This window comes from Schistocerca americana, chromosome 2, assembly GCF_021461395.2.
Source record: "Schistocerca americana isolate TAMUIC-IGC-003095 chromosome 2, iqSchAmer2.1, whole genome shotgun sequence".
Lineage (NCBI taxonomy): Eukaryota > Metazoa > Arthropoda > Insecta > Orthoptera > Acrididae > Schistocerca > Schistocerca americana.
This window is the reverse complement of record NC_060120.1, coordinates 700,274,192-700,301,450: the sequence shown is the minus strand read 5'-3', so window position 1 is coordinate 700,301,450 and position 27,259 is coordinate 700,274,192. Positions and strand designations below refer to the sequence as shown.

General features: G+C 44.7%; 1 protein-coding gene across 1 annotated transcript in view; it reads right to left on the bottom strand.

Moving 5' to 3' along the window:
* Window positions 1–27,259, bottom strand: part of LOC124594353 (rho guanine nucleotide exchange factor 12) — a 1,115,193-nt gene that overhangs the window by 907,420 nt on the left and 180,514 nt on the right. The window contains exon 4 of the mRNA XM_047132720.1: window positions 12,024–12,081. Coding sequence (XP_046988676.1) covers window positions 12,024–12,081 — 58 coding nt within the window. The remainder of the gene's footprint in view (window positions 1–12,023; window positions 12,082–27,259) is intronic.

Below are 27,259 nucleotides of genomic sequence, written 5' to 3'. Positions count from 1 at the left end.
TCTTGCACAAAATTTGTGGTAGCCTAGCTTTTGAGTGACAATTTAAAACAACAAAGCCCGCGAAACTTGTGGAAAAGAAAGCGAAAGCTCCGCTATTGTGAAGCGACGGTTTTCACGAATCGTTTCATCAACTTTAGCGACAAGATCGTCAATCACAATGCTCGGGCGTCCACTCTTCTCCTCATCATGAACGTTGGTTCGGCCATTTTTAAACCGAATGCACCATTTCCGGACGGAACATTCGCTTATTACGTTGTTTCCGTACAATTCGTACAGTTCACGATGAATTTCTATAGGTTTTAGGTTTTTTGCCACCAAAAACCGTATCAAAGACTGCACCTCACAACTGGTGGGATTTTCGATTGCAGTTCACATTTCAAATTCGAATATTGAAAAAACCAGACGTGCAGAGACGTTCCCGCTGTCACGGATGGATGTCGACTGAGCTGCCGGGCACGCACATACCAAAATACACGCGATCGGCGCGCGCCTAGCGGCATCAGACGGAAACGTTCCCTACTTTCTGAATAGCCCTCGTATATTATTCAGTGAATACTGTCTGCATTATAAGGCGAACGCTGAGTGACAAAGACGTGATCCGTCAATTTCGTAAAAATTGCTGCTGGGTGGATCATGTAGCTTGTGCGGACCGCTTCCACTCTCCCAACACCGGGTTGCTCTGCCTTCCACCAATGCATGCAAATTCTAAAACAAGGGTCTGTAACTACGTGATCCTCCCAGCAGCAATTTTTAAGAAATTAATGGTCACGTCTTTGTCACCCTTCGTTCACCAAAGTAATGTACACCATATTCACTGAATTGTATACCTTGACTAAGAGCGGTGGGTACATGTATGGCCTTTGAACAGTGTTGCACCTGATGATGCTGCTGTAGCCCGCGACACAAGTTGTGTACCAATAAAACAACAATTTTATCAGCTGTCGGTGGAATGCTTCTTAACACCAAGCTAAAATTGATCGAGCGAGTATTTTGTTAGGTAGCTATTTCTTGGATGAATTACAATTTCTTAACACACTTCCAATAATCTCAGTCTAGCAAATTTTTCAGAGCTTTGTCAATCACTTTCTTGGGAATTTCCACGCTGAACTGCTACAGGCTGCTGTCTCTGGCGGAGTTAGAGATGTAAGGTGTTCGTCCCATGGGTGTTTCTTCCGGTGTGCAATGCAATAGCACGCAAGCATTTTCTGCTGAAAGCCACAGCGTACTGAAAACGTTGCCTGTGGAATTCTGTTTCCAATAGAGACCCGATACACATACTGTCTCGAGAGAATGTGTCTAGCGCTCACTGCGTCCAACCGGGAGAGAGTTAAGCCACCGGCAGAGTGTCGGCTACTTCCAGCACGTACACGGCGCTCTGGGGACGGGCGCTAGCTCACGCGAGACCTCCCTACCAGCGCGGCACAGAGCGGCGGCTATCCGCAACGATCGCGGCCACGGAGGCTCCGCCCATCCGCCTGATGTCTAAATACCGACACGGCACGCAACCCTCCTGCCGCAGGCGCGCACTGCCGAGACGGTAGCTTACAATAAGCTCCAATCTCGCTCCCCCCTTCGCCAGTGACGATTACTAAGCGCATGCCTGGATTACTCACTCCTCACACAGTATTCCCTTGACCGTGATGCACTGCACTGGCAACACAACGAGCCGCGCAAAGACTTCTGGGTTTCCATTTATTACGAGAAATTAAAACGAGTACCCGTCCGAGAGTTCACGGTTATATAATCCGTGATATTATCGCCAGTCTTCCAGAAGGTTTCATGCACGCCGCCACGATTCCCTCTCCTGACATAATTTCTTCGTCACCAAGTGGCGCCTACGCCCAACTTTGTCCATCACTTATGTGCAATCTAATCTCTATCCTCCTCTACAATTTTTGTCCTCTAAGATTCTCTGCAGTACCATAAAAGTTATTCTATAACGTTTTAACAGCTTTTCTGTCATCTTAATCATTTTTCTAGTAGGTAGGGCTTGCCATAGCTGAGGAGCTACTTGATCGAGAAGTAGCGGTTCCGGTCTCGTAAACTGACATACGGCTAGGAGAGCGGTGTGCTGACTACATGCCCCTCGATATCCGCATCCAGTGACACTTGTGGTTGAGGATGACACGGCGACCGGTCGGTACCGTTGGGCCTTCATGGCCTGTTCGGGCGGAGTTTAGTTTACGGCTTGCGATACACACTGACGGGACAAAATCGCTACAACAAGGAGGAGTCGTGCGACATAAACGAAAGTTGGTACGCGTGTTTCTACATCTGAAAGATGAAGTCTATTAAAATTTCGCGCCAGTCGCATAACAGTGGCGCTAGTAGCGCCTCTATGAGGGTAAATCAGGACTGCGTTAAATACACGCTGTGAAGATCTTCAGCGTTAGTTACCTTTGAGATTGGACATGGTAAGTTTATGTTAGTCAAGAATGCCGTTAAGGCGACAAAGACGCCTTTATCATCACCTCACTGAGTTTGAACGAGGTCGTGTAATAGGGCTACGAGACGCTGGATGTTGTTTTTTTTTTTTTTTTTTTGCGGTACTACAGAAAGACTTGGCAGAGACGTAGTACTGTACACGATTGCTAGCAGCGGTTGTGACGGACCGCCACGTAGCATTACCAGGAGCGAAGACTATCGTAGTCGAGGTACGGATCTGGCGCATTGTACTGCATCTGCAGCACCAATTTGAGCAGCAGTTGGCACCCCAGTGACACAACGAATGGTTACAATTCGGTTACATCATGGACGGCTTCGAGGCAGACGCCCTGTAGCGAGCATTCTACTGACCCCAAAACACTATTTGTGACTTCTGTGGTGTCAAGCGAGAGCTCCTGGGAAGGGAGAGTGGAGGCCTGTTGCGTTTTCTAATGAAAGCTGGTTCTGCTTCGGCACCAGTCATGGCCGTGTGTTGGTTAGGGGGAGGCCAGCGGATGTCTTGCAGCCAACCTGTCTGCGTGCTAGACACACTGGACCTACACCTGGGGTTATAGTCTGGGATACATTTCGTATGGCACCAAGAGCACTCTCGTGGTTATTCCACGCACCTTGGCTGCACATTTGTAAGTCAATCTCGTGATTCGACCTGTCGTGCGTGCTGCCATTCATAAACTACATTCCACGGGGTGTTTAACCTCGTGTATTATGGCAGGAATCAACACGGAATTTGGAAACAACGATCGTGTGAAACGCCTACGATAACAAGAAAACACAAGATATCGGCGCCCAGGGTGATGCCGTGTTCCTTGACTTCTGGGAGGCGTTCGGGGAAGTTCCGCACTCCGCCTACTTAGCCAAATTCATGCGTTCGGAATATCAGACCAACTGTGTGATTGGACTGAAGAGTTTCTAGCGCGGAGAGAAATCTTCAGACTTGAAAGTAACTTCGGGCTGCCACAAGGGAGGATTATAGGACCACTAATTTTCACAACATATTTAATGACATAGTGGATAACGTCGGAAGTTCCTCAAGGCTTTCCGCGGATGGTGCTATTACACTGATATGCAGACACGTCGCAAAGCTAGAAAACTGTAGCGAAATGCAGGAAGACCCTCTACGTAACAAATTACCGCACTCCGCGAAAATAGGCAAAAGTATCTATTATTTTACGATTATGCGATTGTAGAACTATCACTGGAAGCAGTCACATTTATAAAATGACCAGGAGTTTGCGTACGGAGCAGTTTTAAAGTGGAACGACCATATAACACTCATAGCGGGTAAGGAAGGTGACACACAGAGATTCATTGGAAGATCCCTCGTCGTTCCCACCCACAAAGGAGGTAGCTTACAAAACCTTGTTCGACTGATATTTGAGTACTGCTCGTCACTATTGCTTCAATGAGAAATAGGATTCACAGAGGAAATACAGAAGATCCATAGAAAAGCAGCATGTTTCTTCACAAGTTCATTTAGTAAGCACAAAAGCGTCACAGAGATGCTCAGTCAACTGCAATGGCAGACTTCACAAGAGACCCGTTGTGCATCACCTTGTGATTTATTCTTAAAATTCGGAAAGCGTACGTCCTAGAAATGTCAACCAATACAGTGCTTCCTCCTACTTATATCTCACGATAAGACTATGAAAATAAAGAGACTCCAACCCACACGCGGGATTACCAGCAATTTTGTTTTATTCATTTTGGTACGAGAACATCACAGCTGTTTTCGTAAATTACACTGTAAGAAACACTGCACCTAGCCACAAGTTTTGTCAAATGATTTTCTTATACCGTTACTAGTTTCGGGCCTGAGTCCATCATCAGATGTTAGCGTTGTCTTCTTGCAAGTTTTACATCTGTTTCCTAAAATATAACAAAACTTTGTGATGCATAGTTTACAAAAGATTTTTCATTTAACAACTGCATCCTAAAATTTAACAAAGTTTTTGTGATTACACACTGTACTTACTTCCTGAAAAGCCCTCCTTCACATTTTACAAGCCAGAGGTTCGGTTTTCTTTTATAAGTACCAAACCTCGGCTTATAATACGTGAAGGAGGGCTTTTCAGGAAGCAAGTACAATGTTTAATGATCTGGAAGTGCTAGACTGTGTAATCACAAAAATTTTGTTAAATTTTAGGAAACAAGATGTAAAAATTGCAAGAAGTCAATGATACCATTTGATGACGGGCTCAGGCCCGAAGCTAGTAATGATGTAACAAAATCATTTCGATAAAACTTGTGGCTGGTTGCTGTATTCCTTACAATGCAATTTACCAGCAACTGCTCTCCTCGCGAACCATTCGGGACTACAATAGCCACCGGAAGGTGGCTTGCGGATTGAAGATGTACGTGCAAATGCTGGTTGGCGGAAGGTACTCTGTGATACAGCCAATTCTCCGTTCACTGCAAATGGCTGCATAGTCCCTTTGAAGAAGACAAAGGCTATTTACTTTCCTAATCCTCGTCACACATCCCCACTGCTCTTTGGTTTCAATGTTAACGAAACCAAAGTAAGTATAAAAATTTCCGTCATATCTCTTTGTGAGAATCTATTCTTCAATGCAAGATACCGAATTTTAGAGGTATTCCTGCCACTAAAACATTATAATTTCAATACATTTAAACCAGACTATGCTGAGGTTCTGTTAAAATGTGTATTAATTGTTATTCTGAAAAAACTGTTTCACTTACATCTCTAATGTTTTAATATACTTACAATTTTTCGTTATTGTTTCACGTCATCAGGGTCTCTGTACCATTTTCAACGAAATAATCTCACAATTTTTTTTTTTTTTTTTTGAGAGTGTTTAGTGCTAGTTATAGAATCCCTCGGGACTTCACAATATAATGAACGATCGCAAATCTTAGAGCGGGTATGATTCGTGGCGTGATTACTTTACCGCTTAGCTATATAATTACTATTACTTTTTGTTAAATCTTGTTCGTTTAACGGCAATGCCTTTACATAGTGTACGAATTAATTTGAATAAAGCACTCTGTTGTAACGGTATTGTTCAAGAAGTGCTTCAGTCACTCTAGGACTGTCGCTTTGCCGAAAGTAAACTGAGGATTTGAAGGAACTATTTCACGTCGATATCGTCGCTATCTGTGTGTCCGAGCCCACTTCATCGCAGAGTCCGCACCGACAGCGTCGTCGTTCGTACTGTGCTGCCACGAGTAGTCCCTGTACGCTGCCAACCCCTGCCACACTGATACATGGCGATTTGCTCGCTTCCGAGTGACCTGCAGTAATTCTTGCAGTACAAATCATGATCGCCCGGAGTAAACGACGGCAAGTGGTTCGTAACTTAACTTTTATTTATTTGCATTTTGTAAAATGCAGCGGAAATCAACGTATTTGTGTCGGGTTTGATGAGTTTTACGTAGAGAAAAACTACCCTCAGACGGTAACAAATATTACGTTGGAGGCAACAGCTTCCTTTCCACGTAGTAATAGGGAACAATCTGGATTATTAGTCCAGAATGAGATTTTCACTCTGCAGCGGAGTGTGCGCTGATATGAAACTTCCTGGCAGATTAAAACTGTGTGCCCGACCGAGACTCGAACTCGGGACCTTTGCCTTTCGCGGGCAAGTGCTCTACCTACTGAGCTACCGAAGCACGACTCACGACCGGTACTCACAGCTTTTACTTCTGCCAGTATCCTGTCTCCTACCTTCCAAACTTTACAGAAGCTCTTCTGCGAACCATGCAGAACTAGCACTCCTGAAAGAAAGGATATTGCGGAGACATGGCTTAGCCACAGCCTGGGGGATGTTTCCAGAATGAGATTTTCACTCTGCAGCGGAGTGTGCGCTGATATGAAACTTCCCGGCAGATTAAAACTGTGTGCCCGACCGAGACTCGGTCGGGCACACAGTTTTAATCTGCCGGGAAGTTTCATATCAGCGCACACTCCGCTGCAGAGTGAAAATCTCATTCTGGAAACATCCCCCAGGCTGTGGCTAAGCCATGTCTCCGCAATATCCTTTCTTTCAGGAGTGCTAGTTCTGCATGGTTCGCAGAAGAGCTTCTGTAAAGTTTGGAAGGTAGGAGACAGGATACTGGCAGAAGTAAAAGCTGTGAGTACCGGTCGTGAGTCGTGCTTCGGTAGCTCAGTAGGTAGAGCACTTGCCCGCGAAAGGCAAAGGTCCCGAGTTCGAGTCTCGGTCGGGCACACAGTTTTAATCTGCCAGGAAGTTTCATGGATTATTAGTGTTTTGGGCGTGGAACATAAGCCGACACGGCCTTTCTGTTTTGGTCGGCGGCACGTTTAAAAGCAACTGAAAACTACAGCTATTATGTTTCCCGATGGCGTAGATCCTCTTGAATGTGTTATTTCCGATGTAAAATTTTCCTCCATTCGAATATTCGAGCAGGGACTATTCAAGAAGATGACGTCACCCGAAAAAAGGGGACCTAAACAGGTACGTTAGCGTGGAGAGATGCATCAAACCAGTCTTCAGACGGAAGACCTCGACAAGTGAAACTGGGGTAGATGAGGAGAGGGATACATAATTCGACAACATTGATATGGTCTGCATCACAACTCTTTATTTAAAAATAACCTTACTGCAATTATTTTGGTTTTCTTACGATAATTACTCTTACCCAAAATAACATTTTTTCTTTTTTGATATGGCAGCGACGGTTTGCGTTACAGTGTGTACAGAAATTGTAAAGAAACGGCGTATACTATTCGACGCGAGCCCCCAAATGTTCAGTTCGACGCTGTCATACGCACTGTTACGATGACAACAGTGTGTTACAGAAGCCGTGCAGAGTCGTCTCGGCTCATTACCGAGCTAACGCAACTTTTCACACAATACGTCAACGTTACGGCAAGAGAGCACAAGGCGGTCGGTGCGAGACACGCGCGCCGGCCTCTCCGTGGACGCAGCGGACACACACGCGCACGTGTGCAAACGTAAGCACATAAACCGCCGTACAAAAGGCCCCGGAGGTCACATCAAACAGCCGCTTCTAAGGCGCCGGTTAACGGACCGCACCTCAAACGCCTGATTTACTGCCTCCCGTCTTGGGGCGCTCTCTTCCGGGAAAACGAGGAGAAACATAAAGCAGAGGGTTTCCCTACTACCAGCGGCATATGAACTCGCCGGCCTACGGGTGCCCGTAACTTTGTGTATTCAAGTATATGACGAAAGGCTCTCCATACCTTTCTCCGAGCGGAACTCGGTCTCCCACGTGAGTGTTGTACGGCGGATACTGCTTAAAATACACAAAGTACACCACACTTAATAGAGAAAACTGTCGCAGGTGAAAGTATACTACAATAGAAGGGCAAACATTCTAGTAAGATGGAACCGCAAACGAGCCGTTTGCGAGATGTATCTATGTATTGAACTGGGGACCTAGAAACGACGGAGAGGCTTCGTCCCCGCGGGAGCGCTCAGTGGTTCACAACACGCTATTGCAGTCCAATCACCCCATCGAACCCAGGGTTACTGTCCGGTTCGGCCCCCCCCAGTGCACCCCCCCCCCCCCCCCCCTCCCCCGGGAACGTCTCCTTCCAGACGAGTGTAACTCCTATGTTTGTCTGGCAGAGTAATTATGGTGTACGCGTACGCGGAGAAAGTGTTTGCGCAGCAATCGCCGACATAGTATAACTGAGGCGGAATAAGGGGAACCAGCCCGCATTCGCTGAGAGAGATGGAAAACCGCCTTAAAAACCATCCACAGCCTGGCCGGCACACCGGACCTCGACACTAATCCGCCGGGCGGATTCGTGCCGGAGACCGGCACGCCTTCCCGTTCCCGTTTGGGAAGCAGTGTGTTAGACTGCACGGCTAGCCGGGTGGGCTGAGGTAACTGATACTTAGAGCCAATTTATTTGAAATACAAACTTTTCTGTTAAATTCCCCTCTAATTGCGCTCAAATTCGACAGAAGCCGTCATGCTGTTCACGAGTCACCAGATCAGCCACGTTTCTCATTAAATGTTTAGTCCGGCGTATCAGGAGATCATCTCTTTGGTTCACACAATCTTTCAAGTAAACTACGGTTTCTGCGGAAAGATGTTCCAGGATTGATCGAGAATGTTCCCCTTGCGCAACCTGAGGAAAGATGGTGCGTGCGTTATGGGGCACCGGCCCATTTTGCTGCAGATGCAAGGTAACATTTAATGCACCTACATAGGACATGAAGCGTCGATCACAGGCTGCACCTTGGCCTCCAAAAATCACCTGTCCTCAATCTTCTGGGTTTTTGAAGTGTGCAACACTCCCACTGACGCGGTTGAAGAAATGGAGCAGCGAACTGTGAAGTCTACGATATCACCCGAGAATGTTTGAAATACTTCCTCACTCACTGCAGAAACTTGGGCAGTATTGCATCCAAATGCGTTGACGACATGTGTAAGATCTCCTCTAATAGTTACAAGTGTATATTAAATTGTAAAGTGTAATGTACTGTAGTAATATTGCGTGTATGTCATGAGTGAAATTTGAGCCGTATCAGATGGGGACTTCATCAAAAGGACCCCCCCTCCCCCCCCCCCCAAAATACATTTGTACTAACTACGACAATATTTCATACTGATGTCAGTGGCGGCTCGTAACCACACTTTCGCAGTTATGTCATAAATGTCTCGTTCCTAGACATATATATACTAGAATGAAATTTTTACTTTGTAGCAGAGTGTGAGCTGATACCAAACTTCTTGGCAGATGAAAACTCTGCGCCGACCGAGACTCGAACCCCCGACCTTTGCCTTTCGCGGGAAATGGTAGGGCATTTGCCTTCGAAAGGAAGAGGTCGTGCGTTCCAGTCGTGGTCCTGCACACAGTTTAAATCTGCCAGTAAGTTTCAACATTAACTACACTCTGCAACACGACCGAAGAATCACTTTTACAAAACCACATAATTGCTTCCCGTATTGAAATTTGACTGACAGGTGCCTACAATCTTCCTCCGTAACGGTGCAGAAGCCCGGCGCCCTGCAACGCCACCCTCGGATTCGGCGACGCTTCAAATAGCAAGGTGTCGACATATGCGAAAAGAAGGCCACAACCCAGAAGTTCATGTGAAGTGTAAGGTGGATTACTGCTGTCCCATTCGCACCAATTTTCACCACAATTCTGCCCAACGCCATCCCAGAAGTGTCACGTGATGGAAAGGTCGTCAAATCCCCCCTTACCAACATTTCACCCCTTCTTTTGACGCCTCTCTGACCGCGTTCAGAATCGCGACGCCCACATTTGAATTCATGCGGTTTTCTTATGGACGGCCAAGCGAAACATTTCAGACACACAGCCGCGCAAAATCGAAACAAAAAGGCCTCAAGGATGGCGCAAAGGGCGTCAGTGAAGCTACCCCTTTCTTGGGGCGTTGATTCCCACACAATTCGCGGCCGAAAATTAATGTTCGCAGTGTGACGAGAAAGAGGGCGTCGTTCTCGACGATCGTTGATACTGATGACACCATCCAGAAGATTCGGCCCTTCTGTAAGGACACTGTGGATCAGCAACTTAACTGAATATGTTCACACGCCTTTATAGTGCAGACTGAACGCAGTTTCTGCTCTGGCGTACAGTGTGAAACCACTTGAGACCGTTCAAAACCATATGATGAAATTTGAACGCCATCAAAAGCAGCAATGCGTGCTTATGCTTCTATTTCGCACTCTCCTGAGACGTGATTACACACGGGTGCGACACCGAGATATGCGTGAACAGAAAGGCAAAGGCTTTCTCTAAGATCCCTCACTTCCACAATACCCTCGGTGCCAGCCACGCATCCTTGTTGAGCATTTTAAAAATGTATCTGTTTAAAGGGAAAACTCGCGATGGAGGCCTAGGCGCCTTCTACTAGGCATGCAGGATCGGAGGGGTAAGAAATGGTTGCCTGTCTGCAGGCGCCAGGGGCTCTCGTAAAGGATTTTCTCTGTACAGGTACATTTTTGAAGTGCTCAACAAACTTGGGCGGAAGGTACAGAAAGTGCTGCCACTCTGGAAGGCTTTAGAGGGACCTTTTGCCGTTTTACTGATTACGTGTCAATGTCGCATCCCACCTTGATCACGTATTTGGAGGGCCCAAAACACACGGGCTCAAAAAGCGTAAGCACCCTTCGCTGTCTGGGATCACATTCAAATTTTGTAGCATGGTTTTCAACGGTCCCTAGCAGGTCCACACTGTATAGCAGACCAAAAATTGTGGTCGCACTGCACTCTAAAGAAATGTGATCGTGTTCATGGGGTTGCTGGCCCATGACATCCTTACAGTAGGGTTGAAGCGTGTGAGAATCAGCTCCTCAGGGGAAGGAACGAGTTCACTGACGCCATTGCGCCACCCCCTGAGGCTTTTTCGGGTCGATTCTGAGCGGCGGTGACAATGAATTCCTTTCCTCAGCAACCCATAAGAAGACCTCATGATTTTACTGCTGGGCGACGCGGTTCTGACCTCCATCGCAGAAGCGTCGAAAGGAGGGGTGAAATGTGGGTAAGACAGGGTGCGACAACCTTCTCATTGTGTGACAATTCTACGGTGGCGTTTGGCAGAATTTTAGTGAAATTTGGTTCCAGTGCGACATCATTAACCCACCTTTCATCTCATATGAACTGCCTGAACTCCGGGCTGATATTTCCGCGTGTGTCGATTCTTATGCAATTTGAAACGTAGCCAAGCACGAGTGCGACGTCGCAGGGCGCCAGTCTTTTTCACCACAACACAGGAAGGCTGTAGGCACCTTTGTGTCCAATTTTAAAATTTCTAAATCACAAAGAAAAACAATTATGCTGTTTACGAAGGACAGATCCTTTAATTGTGTTGTGCAGTGTATTTGCTTATAATATACTTTCACTAGTGTCAATTCTAGCGGTTAATTATGATATATCTGTATATTATAAAAGATCTAGTGGCTAACATCGGAAGTTCTGTAGGACTGTATTAAGTCGATGTCGTCGTTTACAGAATGTAGCGAAATGCAGACAATGGACGAGCGGTGTAGAAACTGGCACTGACTCTGAATGTAGCTAAATGTAACGTGTTGTACACAGACAGGTGAAGAGATGCCCTACTGCGATTACACTACTGGCGATGGATCGCTGTAATCTATAGCTAATTGCATGAATCTTACTAGAATATAATCTTTCCTGAAGAAATTCTCGTTCCATCTATTCTTTCACACTGCTCGGTATTCCAGGATTCTTAGATTCTTACCAGTTTGGATGAACAGAGAAGGCAGAGAATATTCTATGAAGAGCGGCACCTCCCGTACGAGTTACTTTAGTTAACCTTCCGTACGGGTTACTTTAGTTAGGGCGAAAGCGTTTAGGGGATGCTCGACAAACTCCAACAGCAGGCGCTGCAAGAGAGACGTGGTACATATCGGATAAAATTGCTGTTAAAAGCCAGAGAGCGTGCCTTCCGAGATTATTTCTTCCCATGCACCATTCGTGAATGAGAGAGGGGGAAAAAAGCCGCACATTTATCTCATGTAGGTTAGTAATTTCTTTGCACATGCACGTGAGAATCACCAACAGTTAGCGAAAATCAAATTCCGCTAGCACATCGACTTGCATCTGCACGCTAAAGAACTAACTTGTATGTACTTACATCTGATGAGCTCCACAACCTGTACATGCGTCGACTGCATCACGTTGACACCGTTCACCTGGAAAACAGTGCATCGTCATCGGACATGTTTAAGATTACTTAATCTACGTTTCATACGAATTGTTCATCACCAAACCTCCAGAAGACTGCTCGCAAACAGACTGTTTTCAGATGCCAATCTTTGAAGACAGTAAAAATATACCCATGACATAGTTTACTTCTAAAACAGTGTCGCCTCCGGCGGGAGGTGTCCTTTGAGGGATATACACTTTGTCCAAGGATCCTTCAGCTTTTTCATCCCATCGGAAAAACTCTGTAAAATACTCGTTGACTGCAACTCACACTTCCTCATTTGGTGAAACCTTCTTCCAGCAAGCCAAAGTTGCAAGTTAGGGAACAGGCAGAAGTCACTTGGAGCTGAGTCTGGTAAATAGGGTGGATGAGGAACAAATTCAAAGCCCAATTCATGCTCTTTCGCCATCGCTATCCCTGATGTGTGGGATGGTGCATTATCCTGGTGAAAGAGCACTTTTTTGCGTTCCAACCTTGGCAGCTCAAGTGTCAAACGATCCAACAATGAACCATAATGGAGTCGGTAACACTTATATCGATTAAGAATAGGTTTATTTAAAGTAACTGTATATCTGCAATTTATGAAGTGTACATTCTGTGTTGTTTGAACTCCTTGATGTATTGCAAGAAAATTAGAGTTTTGTAATTTATATATGAAAAAAGCAAAAGAATATGTTGAATTTTAAATTATTGTAATATGAATATGTTTATGAAAGAAGTGTGTTTGTTAAAAGCTGATTCATGCTTAGGGCACTTGTATTTGTAACATGTAAACGCTGTAGGGAAGTCCCTCCGCAGCGAAAGTGGAATGGCGCGATGTAAAGGGCGGGTTTGGCGGTCGAACTGAAAGGCTCCTTTGTGTGAACGGCACGCATTGTGTGGCTGGCCTTAGCTCGGTATACTTCGACGGTGTTAAGAGAGGCAATTGGAAGTTGTATTAGAAGGGATTTGTCTCGGATGTGGATCTGGCTATTATTTAGTTTTCACGGAATAATGGAGTGATTCTAATATGTTGAAAATCCGACGCCAAGAAGATATTTTATAGATCATTCGCACATCAAGGCCGTGAGTACAGTTAGCCGCCGCTTCGAGTGCCACTAATCTTCGCCACTGCTTCACAGACTTCATACATTCAGTTACGTAATGTATATTGACATGGACCAGCTAATTTGTGTGTGTTTCAATAATAATCACATAAAACGTCATTCGTGTTCGAACCATAACTTCAATCCTGATCACGAACCTAAGCGCTGCTAAAACCGAGTATCCTGATTTAAATGAACAGTTCTGGCATTCATGTGTTTGAAAGTGATTTTTTGTCTAAAGTCACAGGAGTAGCAAAAGTTAAAGTAAGAGTAAAATTTGGATGCTTTGTTTATGGACTACTCCAAGTGAAATTGTTAAGGTACGAAATTGAAGTACAAAAATTCAAAGATCAATCAACAGAAAAGTGAAAACCTTAATTATTTAAAAGCTAAACCATAAAAGTTAAGTGGATAGGTTTTTGCTAAAGTATCCTTAGTTTATTATAAAATATGGTTTTGTAGGATTACAGCGCAAGAAGGAGTATATACTATTGCCAAGAATACCTGCTTCACAGGTGTTTAAAGTACAAGTACATATAAATCTTTGATGAACCGATTTGCGGTAGTACTGTTGAAAGTGAAGTTACGCACATTTTCAAAGATAGTGTAGTTTTGGTACAGACCCTGAATTACTCCCAGTGTTGCACTTCATTATCTTGCAAAGTAATTTAAGTGAATGACTAGCTTTTAGAGATAGTTTTTGCCAAGACATCGCTAACTCGACATCTGAAACATATTACAACAGAAATTCATCCTCTCAATGTTCGTAAATGGATATATCGATGTACACCAGGGCCGGCCAAACGCTGCACAGTGTGCAGACGTGCGGAAGTGCTGCACATGTGCACACGTGTGCGACAGCGAGCGACAGCGACATCTGTTAGTAGACATGTGTCCTAAATGAACGGTGGCGGCTCCACTTCCCTGTTTATGCCCGCATCTCGTGGTCGTGCGGTAGCGTTCTCGCTTCCCACGCATGGGTTCCCGGGTTCGATTCCCGGCGGGGTCAGGGATTTTCTCTGCCTCGTGATGGCTGGGTGTTGTGTGCTGTCCTTAGGTTAGATAGGTTTAAGTAGTTCTAAGTTCTAGGGGACTGATGACCAAAGATGGTAAGTCCCATAGTGCTCAGAGCCATTTTTTCCCTGTTTATGTGGTACAAGCAAGAGCGGAACATACTCAGTCTCGTTTACCCCCGGAGACCGTAACCTTAACAGAGAAGTACTAAGAAATGGCAGGTACTGTGAAAAAGCAAAGGACGGGACATCTATGTTCTCAGTCGTTTAAAATGATTGGAAACTGCAATTATTTTTTGTAGCCGTTGGCGAAAACTCAGTGTTTGCTGTGCTGCCGAATAATAGGCGGCCAGCGTAAGTTTTCAATTGAAATACACTACAATACATATCACAAAGACGAGTGTAGTGTGCTCAACAGTGAAGAACGGCAAGCAAAATTAAATGTCTGTAAGAAAATGAATGAGACACATCACCTCGATTTTACTGTACGTCAAAGTAACTGATACTTATTGAACTCTAAGTTTCTTGTGTTACATTTGTCTATTTTACTGTACGCTGTACAATGTACTGTTTTCAATTTTCCAGAATGACAACCACACTAAATCTTTACTGCGAGCAAGTTTTAAAATCGCATTAAGAATTGCACAATCTGGGAAACCCTTTTCCGGAGGGGTGTTTGTGAAAGGGTGTCTGATCGATGCTGCAAAATTTGCATGTCCCACGAACGTTAGCAGGGTTCAAGAAATCAGCCTATCCAAACAGTGACAAGACGTATCAGTGCTATGGCCGGCAATGTGCAGAGGCAGCTAATAAATAAGGCTTTCTCTGTTGCGCTCGATGAAGCAACAGATCTTACAGATACAACCCAGGTTGTGATATGCATACGAGGTGTCGATAACGCACTTTGTGCAACAGATGACGTTTTGGACTTAGTACCTTTCAAAGGGACTACTACAGGTGCGGACTTACTCCAAGCTGTCCAGCAAGCGATTGATGGTGTCGGTATGGACTGGAATCGGTTAGTCTCAGTGACCACAGATGGAGCACCATCAATGCAAGGCCGTAAAAAAGGGCTCATAGAACGGATGCGCAAAAAGCTAGGGCGCACAGACTAGACGTTGTATGGAATTCACTGCATTCTGCATCGAGAGGCGCTTTGTGCAAAATCAGTAACGTTAGCAAACGTCATGCACATTGTTGTGCGTACTGTAAACTATCTGAAGACACATGGGCTTACGCATCGCCAGTTTCGGCAGCTCTTGGAGGAATTAGGAGCGGAGTACGGCGACGTGCCTTACTATACCGAAATATGCTCAGTCGAGGTAAAACGCTGAAAATATTTTTTGATTTACGTTTCGTCATAGTAACCTTCTTACATGAGAAGGGAAAAAGTTGGATATCAGACCTTGCATTTCTCGCGGACATTACGTAACACATGAAAAGCCTGAACCTCAGTTTGCAAGGTGAAAATAATTTAATTTCTGACATGTTGCAAAAGGTAAATGCCTTTGAAAGGAAGCTTGCGCGTTGGCAGAGTCAGTTATTGACAGAAAACATTACACATTTCCCGACTCTTGGACTGGTCCATGAAAGTGCTAGATTTCAAGAATACGTGTCAATAATTTTAAAAATTGAGGAACAATTTCGAGCACGATTTGCAGATGTTACGAGTTTGTCTCCTGTCATTCGCCTCTTTGCTCGACCGTTCTCGTCGTCAGTTGAAGATGCTCCGAATGATCTACTGATGGAACGGATCGACCTACAGTGCAATACAAGACTGAAGGACAAGTTCTTTGCAGTGCGAAGTACAAAAGAATTCTACGAAAATTTTTCAAACAAAAATTTCCACGCCTGCACCGAGAAGCCGCGAGAGTTATGACCATGTTCGAGTCGACATTTGTTTGTGAAAGATTTTTATCGGTAATGAAAATGAATAAATCAAGGTTTCGATCAAGCATAAGTGATGAAAATCTTCGCAACTGCTTGCGTTTGTCAATGAGCCGTCATTTTGTGCCCGATATTAACTATAATATTTCTCATGACCTGTGATATGCGTATTTGAATTTTTTCCTTTCATAATTAAAAATTAATGTTTACTAACTGTGCATTATTGCCTCATTCTGCTCCATGTTACATTATTATCAGGAAAATTGGTCATTAAACCGATTATTCCAATATATACTTACATTTAGGTTTTTTTTTTAATGTGTGAAGGGCTACGCTCAGCTAAAGTCGATAAAACGTAACATTCATCTAATTGTCGGTTATTATGCAGATTTCAGAGGGAACTGATGATAGATATAGCAATAATGGTATTGAAATAACAGGTGATCATCGAGAGGTCTGCGGTTATCATTCTGTTCAGAGATCAGTGAGACAGAAATTATGTGGGTGTAACTGAGGGCACCGAGAATTAGTTATAGGAAATCTTGCGTTAGTTTAAAGTTATTTGAAATCATGAATAAGGTTCGTTGGATTCGCTAAGTGCTCTCTTTCTTAAATACTAGATCAAAAACATTACGCGTATTTACGTGCCGTCAGTCAAGCTGCCTTAATAAAAACCCACGGTTGTTAACTGTGTTACTTGTCTTACTGGGTTAAACTGTTAACATAAAAGTAGACGTCTCAATGAGTAGACTTTGCCAGTATTTTAAATGTTTAATACGCGAAATACCTTCCTATGGTTGGCTTGCAAGCTGGGGAAAGAGCACTGGAATACACCGGTACAGAGTATCCCAGCAAGTGGATAAAGCGACAACTGTGCGTAGAAACATGCACATGTGCAGGAGCACCGCACGCGTGCAGAATTCCTGGCCGGCTCTGATGTACACTGTGTGTTCGTAAGACTCCCGAAACGCCGCAATGACACGTGTTAGGTACAGTTTTCCTGTTCAGTAAGCGCTAGTTATCGTGAACACTAAGTACGTTGTCTCTACAACTTGAAAAAGCGTTGTGCATGCTTAACTCGGTTGCGTAATTCTTGTCTCAATTTTCTTTTAATACAGAAAGTGCAGTGACGCTTCCACTCTGTTTTGAGAAGTGGTTTTGGGGCTACAGGCGAATAAAAACGCCGAGCGTATGACTTGCGCATGTTGTTAGCAACAGCAGTATCCGTCATCAGCTCGGCGGCGCCGAAGTGCTCGTGAGTCACGCACTGGCGCTTCTCTGCCGTCCAGGTGCCAGGTTTGTGTACACATGTTTGCTTGAACACTCCGTCCCATTCGTATTTCGGTATCAGGCTCCTTTACACTTTCACACACACTGTTGCTCTCCGGAAGACGAAGTAACGGAGCGGCAGTGATCTGTAGGGCGGGCGAGTCCTGCCGCTCGTAGGCTGATAACAGTACTTCACACACCCGCAGCGCTTATGTTTACATTTCCGTATCTGTGACATGGCGCTTGCTACAATTTCTCTATCGTCAGTCGTGCAGTATCAACGTAACGTTTGTCGGACAACGAGCCTAGCTGTAAGAATGGCAAAAGCACCTTTCAAATCCATGGATTTAGTTCACTAATTAACAGTGTCACATTCATGTACGCTCACCTCCACCTCGCAACTTCGAGTTTCTACTTAATTTAAGCACCACTTTAAGCTAGTGGCTTTTTCGGTTTGTTCAATGGACGCCCTTAGAAAAGCACAAATCTGAGAACCTCTAACTGACCATATCTAAATCTGGTGTGCTTCTTGTCGGAGCTAGTTGCTGCTGAGTTCCACTTGCTAGGTCACAACACAGGACATTTATAGCGGGTGAACCTGCTACGAGCCTCGATAACGGCTACGGTTTGCTGCTAGACAGCCTGGGTAAGGTTCGTGACGTAGACGGTCTCAAAGCCCTGAGACAACAAAGTCAGTCAGGTACTGTGGATGCTGTCCTATTTGTTCATCCAGGAGGTTCTTGACATGTCTGGAGAAAACGAAAGACATCCCGAAATGAGGCCGCTTGGACCTATGGAGTAGACGTGTGACCTTTTTAACGTATTGAATGATATTAATCAAAGTGTTCGTCACCTATTAGTTTATTAAAATTCATGACCGATTTCGGCTTTGCAGCCATCATCAGTTCTAAAAACGAAAAATATAAACAAAAAACACCATATATACAAAAAAGAACTTTTAACTTTCTGTAACTGTCATTTTACAAGCGCCACTAGATCCGAAAATTGTTAACGTTTACTTCAACTTCAAATATACTTCCCCTGATCTTGGGATATGTATTTACAACGTGTCTAGTGTCGGATAATTTTTTCGCTTTTTTCGTACATTTAACAATTCCATTTCCTTGTATTATAATCTTTTAAAACCTCTGATGAACGCTGCAAAGTCAAAACTGGTCGCGAATTTTAATACACTAATTGCGAATAGGACTTTGATTTCAGCAATTTGAAGAAATATCTACCTACGGAGAAGTGACTGACATGTCATACATTTATTTTTATTTCTTTTAGGGGAAAACGGGTCAAGACGACTCATTTCAGAAAACATTAATAGGAGTGTACAACACGGCTGTTCTTTCCCGCTAATTTAATTTCTACATTCATCTCGCCATTCGAGAATGGAAAACGAGACGTCTAAATACGGGTTTTGACAGTGACATAAGTCTCGACATCTTTGACACGACGCTTTTGTTTGTCGACGATCAGGCAATAGTCTCAAATTCTGAAGGCATATTACAGCGAGCTCTGTTTCAACTGAATAAAGCAATGGAAGAGTAAACTCTGAAATTTATCTACATAAAACAATCTACGGCATTTGTTGGTTACCTCAAGTCCGCTGCAAATGGAATACTAATAACAAATCTGTTGAACGTATCAGCCCGTTTACTGTCCTTGGTTGCACACTATCGCCTTCTCAATAACAACATTGCAAGGAAAATTGAAACCTTTAACAAGGTATTAACAAGGTACGTGTACAACATGAAGGAAAAAGAAGTTCCACAAGAGTATCACGTCACCAGCACGTCAGTGTAGGTGTGAAGCGTGGGTCTTCATTGATAAAAACAAACATCTAAAAGAGATTTTTTTCAGACAGTTGTGGGGTGGTAAAGAGAGACAGCGAAAGAAATGAAGATTTACGCCAGACGCTCAGCGTTTACGAGATAAATGATAAAATCTTACACCTAAACCACCAGATGTCAGTCAGACAGATCGATACCAAACGATGTATAAGGACGGAGTATCAACCAAAACTCCGATATAATTTGTACTATGTGCTGTCGTACAGGAGAAATTGCGTAAACGGTAAATGTAAATGTCGTGTGACTAGGGCCTCCCGTCGGGTAGACCGTTCGCCGGGTGCAAGTCTTTCGATTTGACGCCACTTCGGCGACTTGCGCGTCGGTGGGGATGAAATGATGATGATTAGGACAACACAACACCCAGTCTCTGAGCGGAGAAAATCTCTGACCTAGCCGGGAATCGAACGCGGGCCCTTAGCATGGACATTCTGTCGCGCTGACCACTCAGCTACCGGGGTCGGACTCCGTAAACGGTAAGCAGTAAGTAACACCCGACAGAGGAAGCGTAACTCTGAGCGTCTGTCTTGTAGAGCTACCTTGGGGAAGTCGGCAGAGCGTTAGGCTGTCATACCAAGGCTCCCGGGTTCAAGCTCTGTTCGTGTCAGTTTTTGGACTGTAGTACGTGTGAAACTTTTATATGGAACAACACGTTCCTGACATGTAAAAGCACTTTTCGGATTCATATCGTAGAACAGAACTGTCAGCTGCAGTAGTGGCAGTAGCGTGAAAACTGAACAGCATGACCAGGTCTCGAGCTCGGGACCGTTGGTATGACAAACTAACGCTCTACCAACTTCCCTACGGGAGCTCTACACGACAGACGCTCACCGTTACGCTGTTCCTATGCTCCTTAGGTCTTGTGTTACTACTTACCGTTTACGAACGCTCTCCTGGCTGACAGCACACAGCAGAAGCTATGTTGGTCTTTTGGTTGATACTATATCGATATACGACGACTATTCCGAAAGCAAGGTCCGATCGACCGTGAAATGGGAACCACAGTATGTTTTATTTGCAACAGCTTGCTATACCTTCCAGCTACTTCTCCATGTAGTCGCCGCCCCGACTTAGACATGTGTCGTGGCGTTGTACCAAGTTTCCTTGCCCTCGTCATAGAAAGCAGCCTCTTGTACTTTCCGACAATCTTCTAGACCTGACAGCAGCTCGTTGTCTGTGCCAATATGTTCCCTTCGTAGTCAGCGGTTCGTTCGAGCAGATATGAAAATCAGAGGGAGCCAAATTCTGGCTGTATCGTGGGTCATCAAACGCTTCCCAGCGATAGCGTTGAAGGAACGTCCTCATTGCCGCTGCAGTGTGTGGCCGAGAACTGTACTGAAGAAGTAAGTGCATGACTTCTTTGTGCGCTCACTGTGCGCTGAGAACTGCGAAGAGCCTAACTGACTCATTCGACGGGCATACTAGAGACACTGATCAACACAGCGGTGCAAAGCTTCAAAGGATTTCCAATATTGTTTCCATTTCGTGACCAATCGGACCTTACTTTCCGAATTGCTATCGTACTCATTACGGTACCGATCTGACAGACTGAATTTGGACGTTTGGTTGTTTGTACATCGTCAAAATTGGAAATATATACAACGGATGAGCGATGAATGTTTGCCAAAATCTTTGTACAGGTACTAGCCTTCATGGTTCCGCAGAGTGGGCCACCAAGGAGAAGATGGAAAAGATAAAGTTTGAATTTCGCCATATACTAACAATATATGGGTTCTGAAAGTAGGCAATGTATACGCGAAACCGATGATGACGGTAACCTTGTTCTGTTACTGTACCCAAAATTCACTGCTCGTCATTAAAACTGCAACACCAAGAATGTGACATGCGCCGAACTGCAAATTGGAATGAAGCGCACTACATGCTTGGACTTGGAAATAATTAGCATTTCAGAGCAAACGCACGAAGTAGCTAGAGTAAGGCAATTTACATTCTGAATGTAGGTTAAGGAATGGCTATACGAAGGTTTTTCCATTCAGAAATCGTATTTGAACGTTGATTATTTGTGTGAATACTGTGTTATGTCTCGTGTAAGCTGGATAAATGTATTAACACGTGCCTAAATTCGACAGGATCGTTGGCTATCCGGACTGCAGTTCATCGTTCCGCGAGATACTGCTCGCGTTGTTAGATATCTCATGATTAACAATGTCGATTAGATGGGTTTACGACCATCGTAGAAGGGGAGCCATGTTGAGCCATGTAGGTCATCATCCTTGTCGGGCAGGGAGCTACAAATCCCGTCTCTAGTGAAACGTAGTAAAGGCCAATCGTTGCCCATGGAGCAGGTACTAAACGTAATTACGCATCTGGAAGACTATCCACAGTACAGTACAAAAATAATTATGACCAGATTTCAAGTAAGTCCGCAACAATATGACCATGTTAACGCATTTGAAGTACTACAGATATTCAAGGGACGACACGGCACACTCGTTACAAAAACTGGTGTTAGCGCATGTCGAACATGCTCGATACACTTTACAGGATGTACATGTATTGACCTACTACCATTATGCACATGATATTTTCGCGACGTGGATTACAGGGATTAAAAGGGAGCAGTGGATGGCCGCATAACTTCAAACTGTGCTACAGAATTGTAAGACGTAAGGTAATGAAATTTCAAACACAATGTCAACTTGACGATGCACTGTAAACTGCGGAAAATTTGTACATGAGATAAACAAACTTATCCCATCGTTCAGTAAGAAACTATTTTCAAAATCGAGCAAGCAGGGTTTGAAGAGGAAATCCACATGAAAGGGATCCTGAAAGAGATACCAACAGAACTGTATCAAGATCAACGAACACGATGCCTTAACGCATTCATATGCAATTATGCCGACTGTTGACCTGGAGTGTAAATTAGCTGGAAAGTTAGTCATTGTCATGCGAGAAGTTGGAGATGCTCTGCCCCCTACGATTCTTTCTCGTGTGCGTGATCTTGCAAGAGCAGTAGGGAATACTTACGTCGCAGCAAGCAAGAGTGGGAATATGGGCGAAAGAGAACAACTATGGTATGAGCACTGCTTTTGGCCAATAGCTGGTCAAAATAACTTGCTTTTGCTTTATTCCTAGTCTGCGAACAAAAATCATGCTCCTTTAGAACAAACTATCCCTCCTGAAAAGTGTGTGGCATTACAATTCATACTACCTGGAACCACTGGACAAATTTAGCCATTAGAGGTTTGTCTTTTCCGAGTGTATAAAACATATTATCGCATTAACTGCAGCTACGCCTTAACGGATGGCCAGATTCGCGGTAAGTTCCATGACAGACTGTTTCGCATTCGGTAGCGTGCCGTCACATTCCATGAGTTCTCATCACTCCTTTACACCAATACGATTCTATGCGCATTCTTTAAGAGGAGGTACCGAGCGGAACGTCTTGCACGGTTTGTGACTTCCGTGGAGTTCGCCTTCGATCTTGATGGTGCAAACCTTTGCTATCACTGTGGCGTGCCATTTTTCATTCGATGCTGATGGTGCAAGTTAATGGTATGTTCCGAACATTTCTTGAATGTCGACGATGTCCACTTTGGAAAGTGTAATACATACATGCCCATAGAAGGTTGATCTGTGTACCTCCCGGACATTCACTTCTTGTCGCCCTCCTAAAGCACAATATGAGCTAACATTTGTCCTATCATAACTGTTAACAAAACAGTTTCAAATGACCCTTACTAAACTCTGAACTTGCGACATCGCATTCAAGGGGTTCCTTGTAAGCTACGCACTGCAATCGAGAGACACTGTGCAGTATCACAACCGTTAGCACCATCTTGAACGCAAATCTACACCTCAAGCATTTGCCTCCAGTTTCACCTCACGCCACGCCATCTGCAGGCGACTTAATCAACTATTTCAGTGGAACTGACATGTTACTAAATTTGTGCTCCCATGTGACTGTGATGAAGTGAAGTCCGTAAAAAAAGGTCATGTTGCTGCAAGGTTGTCCGAACAGAGTGAAAGTTGTGGTGAAAGCTAACTCCGCGCTTGGCAACATTTACAAATTAGTAAGTATTCCATCCTTTCCTTGTTAAGCATATACCTGTAGTACGGTGCCAGAAGGTTCAAGCACAAAGTGAGAAGAGAGGACGATCAGATTGCTGCCGATTACTAATGCCGTCTAAGGAATACACCAACAGCATTGATTTTCCTGCGTTCTTGTGAAATCGTGTGCCTTTCCGTTGCTCGGGAAACGCTCTGAGAATGGTGTACAGGTAGAAAAACTTGCTAAACAACAAACCTCGAGCTTAAGAACGGTGAAAGGACAGCAGTATACCAGCGCCAGTCAATGATGCGAATGCATTATTAATACTTTTCAGGTTGAATTTTCACCCTGCAGTAATACGTACGCTGACCTGAAACTTCCGGTTGTTTAAAATTGTGTGCTGGATCGGGACTCGAACCCAGGGCATTTACCTTTTGCGGGCAGATGCTCTAACGACTGCGCTATCGAAGCACGACCCACGTACCTCGAGGTATGCTAGAAAATATCTGCGAAGTTTGGAAAGTAGGAGACATATGCTGGCGGAAATAAGCTGCGAGGGTGGGTCCTGAATCGTGCCTAGATCGCTCAGTCGGTAGGAACATTGCTTGCGGAAGACAAAGGGACCGAGTCCATATCCGGCACGCAGTTTTAATTTGTCAGGAGGTTTCATCGTAAGACTATTCTACTTGTATTTGATTCCACGCAGGTCATTAAATGGAAGGTGGCGACGCAAGAGGTGAAAGGTTTACAGGCGCGTTATCTGTGATCGAGTTTCGGGTCTGTTAAAATGGCGACTATTATTCCACGTCCAATCACAGAGATGCAGAATATTCGAATAGCGTGTTGGGAACACTAGGGGACCCTCAAAATGGCAGATACACAACACATTACTTTGGCTTTTCAGGATAAATAAACTTCATTACGGAAAACGTATTTCGGGAGCGTACCTCGCATTTACACAATCAGCTGAATTCTGCAATATTACTGATACGGACGCTGTTCATACTACTCATATTTTAGAGAAGCAGAATAAGAATTCCTATCCACCAGTCACACTGTAAACTTCCTGCGGTTCCAGTAAAACACTCTAGGAGATTTTTGGACGGTTCCTTAAAACAGCCACCAACGAGTTCCTCCTCACCCGTGTCCAATCGAGTTTGTACTCACTCTGTAACGCTTTTAAAGTCTCTCTTTCATTTCCAAAACAGATTTCTTCTCAGGAACGCGTCTCCAGAAAATTCTACTCTTCTTCTTCCCCAAAAACGGCACTCTGTGCCGTCTAATCGCTGGATACGCTTTCTGAATGTTTTTGTAGAAATGAGCACTTTGAGTAATCTCACCATGAAAGTATGTTGTCTACGGCGAAGCGAAATACCAGTCCTCCTGAATACAATTTGAAGACACGTGAAGAAATCGGGTATTCCATTACCCGTTTAAGGCTGCATGTAATAAACAGCGGCGACGCACACCACCAGGGTGACCGCATTGTGAAACCAGCTCCTACCGCATAAAAAACAAGTACGGTAATCAATGTGTAGCTGCGCGTTCCTTTTTATGCTGATATCCGCAGAAGCACAGACCGAAATTCACTCTATTCAAGTCAGCAGACTGTAATAGCTTTGCAGTCAAGCTGCGTCTCGTAACATCTTTCAGGTGAACAGTCAAAACAGGGTAGTTTAAGTGTTCCATTGCCTAATCGAATGGCATATTCATTCAAAGAACGTGCAGCTCCATTTGCACATCCACTATCGCCCGTGTTCAGCTTCCTTTGTTCCTCAACTCTTCTTCCGTGGCAGCTATAAAATTCATGAATGATTGTGCTTTTAAATTCTACGAATATGCAAAGTAATTTCTCGTAGCGGGAAATTTCATGCCTCAATATTAGCCTTGTAATATGAGGATATAATGGGGTGATAAGTGAAATGCAGTTTTCTAAATACCAGAAATGAGTTGGTGTTGTGACATCGTATGAAGCCATAAAAATTTTCAAAACCGACGTTTAAGCTGCTAACCACGCTTCAGAGCCGCAAACGTCGCTCTAACCACTAAACAAACCTTGTAATAGGTTGTAGCAGTTACTGAAATACTGTTACACCAGGCAGTTCGGTTATTACTACAAAAGCTAACTGTAGTCGCAGTCGCAGTGGGAGCTAACATGGTCACTTAGAGTACAGTAATTTTACAGTTCAAAATAGGGTGCATAGTAGCCTCGTAGTGCAATTGGGGAAAGGTATAGCAGCAAATGCCGACGTGGACAAGTGAGACAGTATGCTAATGAAGCAATCAGGTTCACTGATGACGCTCTGAAGAAAAGAGGGACAGCGCCGACGTAGAGAGCGATGAAACGTCCTTGAGAAATGTTACAATTGAGTGCGCATTTGAAGCGCAAATTACGAAAGGAGGGGCATGATTTCGTCGGGAGTGGAATTCGGGTATTTACTCCAAAGACGATAAAGTGAGGTAATATAAATAAATATTCCACTGACGATGCCCAAAAATGTGTTATTAGACAGAAATTTAAGAGAGTCTACAAGACTAGAAGGAGCAGTTAACTTAGCAAAAAGTTTACGGCTTTTGTTGCTCAGAATTATACTTCACTTGGAGAAAAGATATTCCAGGAAAAATTAACCTGTCTATGAATTTCAGTGCACAAATGTGTTGATTTAAAGAAGCGATAATGTGCATACGAGATCAGATTAAAGTCAAACAGTGCTAGAATCCAAACTGACTGTTGTTCACATAGATTGCAGCGTAGATAACTGTTGCCAAAGTGACTACGAACTGACGAAAAAGAGTGCAGATCAGTTTCGAACGGCGCCTCCCTCGTTCCTGTTTCATTCTTGGAGTGAACGCCATTCGAACAGGCCTCGAAAGGCCCGACGTTACCGACCGACCGCCCTGTGAACTTCAGCCGTTAGGCGTCGCTACTGTGGATACGGAGGGGAATGTGGTCAGCGATCCGCTCTGCCGGCGGATTTCGTAACCAGAGCCGCTACTTCTCAACCAAGTAGCTCCTAAATTCGCCTTTCAAGGGCTGAGTGTTGCCAGCAGCGCTCGGCAGTCCCGGACAGTCGCCCATCCAGTTGCTAGCCAAGCCCGACAGCCCCTAACATAGGTGATCTGACGGGAACCTATGTTACCACTGTACCAAGGCCGTTGACTTCTTTCCTGGACCTAAGCATGAAATGTTGCCATTTGGTTAGGCCTCCATACTGTACTGTCGGAAGCACAGGATGGCCAAAATACTCTGATGAGCATTAATATTATTAACAGTGCCCACAGCGAGACTGAATGCCGCCTGGTGGCGTAGCGGGCGCGTGTCGCGGTAAGGAAAGTTTATAAGCGGAGTACAGACGAATGGGGAATCATTCTGGCGACAATAAGGGCCGCATACGCGGAAATCCACAGACATACGAGACTCTTACAAAGGACCGATTGTTACGGTCCGGTACCTGGGAACGAGCATCCTGGAACGGCGAATCTGGTCGGCTGTTCATGTGCTACTGTCGTCAACATCTATGGAAAGTGGTTGAAGGGTTGTAAGACCATAAGTGGATGTCCACGCCTTATCGCAGTACGCGAAGGACGGAGCCCTGCCTGGTCTGCACCGAGCGAGGTGGCGCAGTGGTTAGACACTGGACTCGCATTCGGGAGGACGACGGTTCAATCCAGCGTCCGGCCAACCTGATTTAGGTTTTCCGTGATTTCCCTAAATCGCTCCAGGCAAATGCCGGGATGGTTCCTTTGAAAGGGCACGGCCGACTTCCTTTCCCATCCTTCCCTAATCCGATGAGACCGATGACCTCGCTGTCTGGTCTCCTTCTCCAAACAACCCAACCCCTGCCTGGTCTGTAAAGCAAGATAGGCGGCGAAGTGTGGCAGCTCTGACGACAGCGTACAATGCTGATGCAGTCAGTCACAAGTGTTTCGGAGCACACCGTTCACTGTACATTTTTGAACACTGGGCTCCGCAGCAAACCACCCCCTTCCCACGTAGACCCAACGACATGGTCATTTACGACTGCAGTGGGCACGGAAA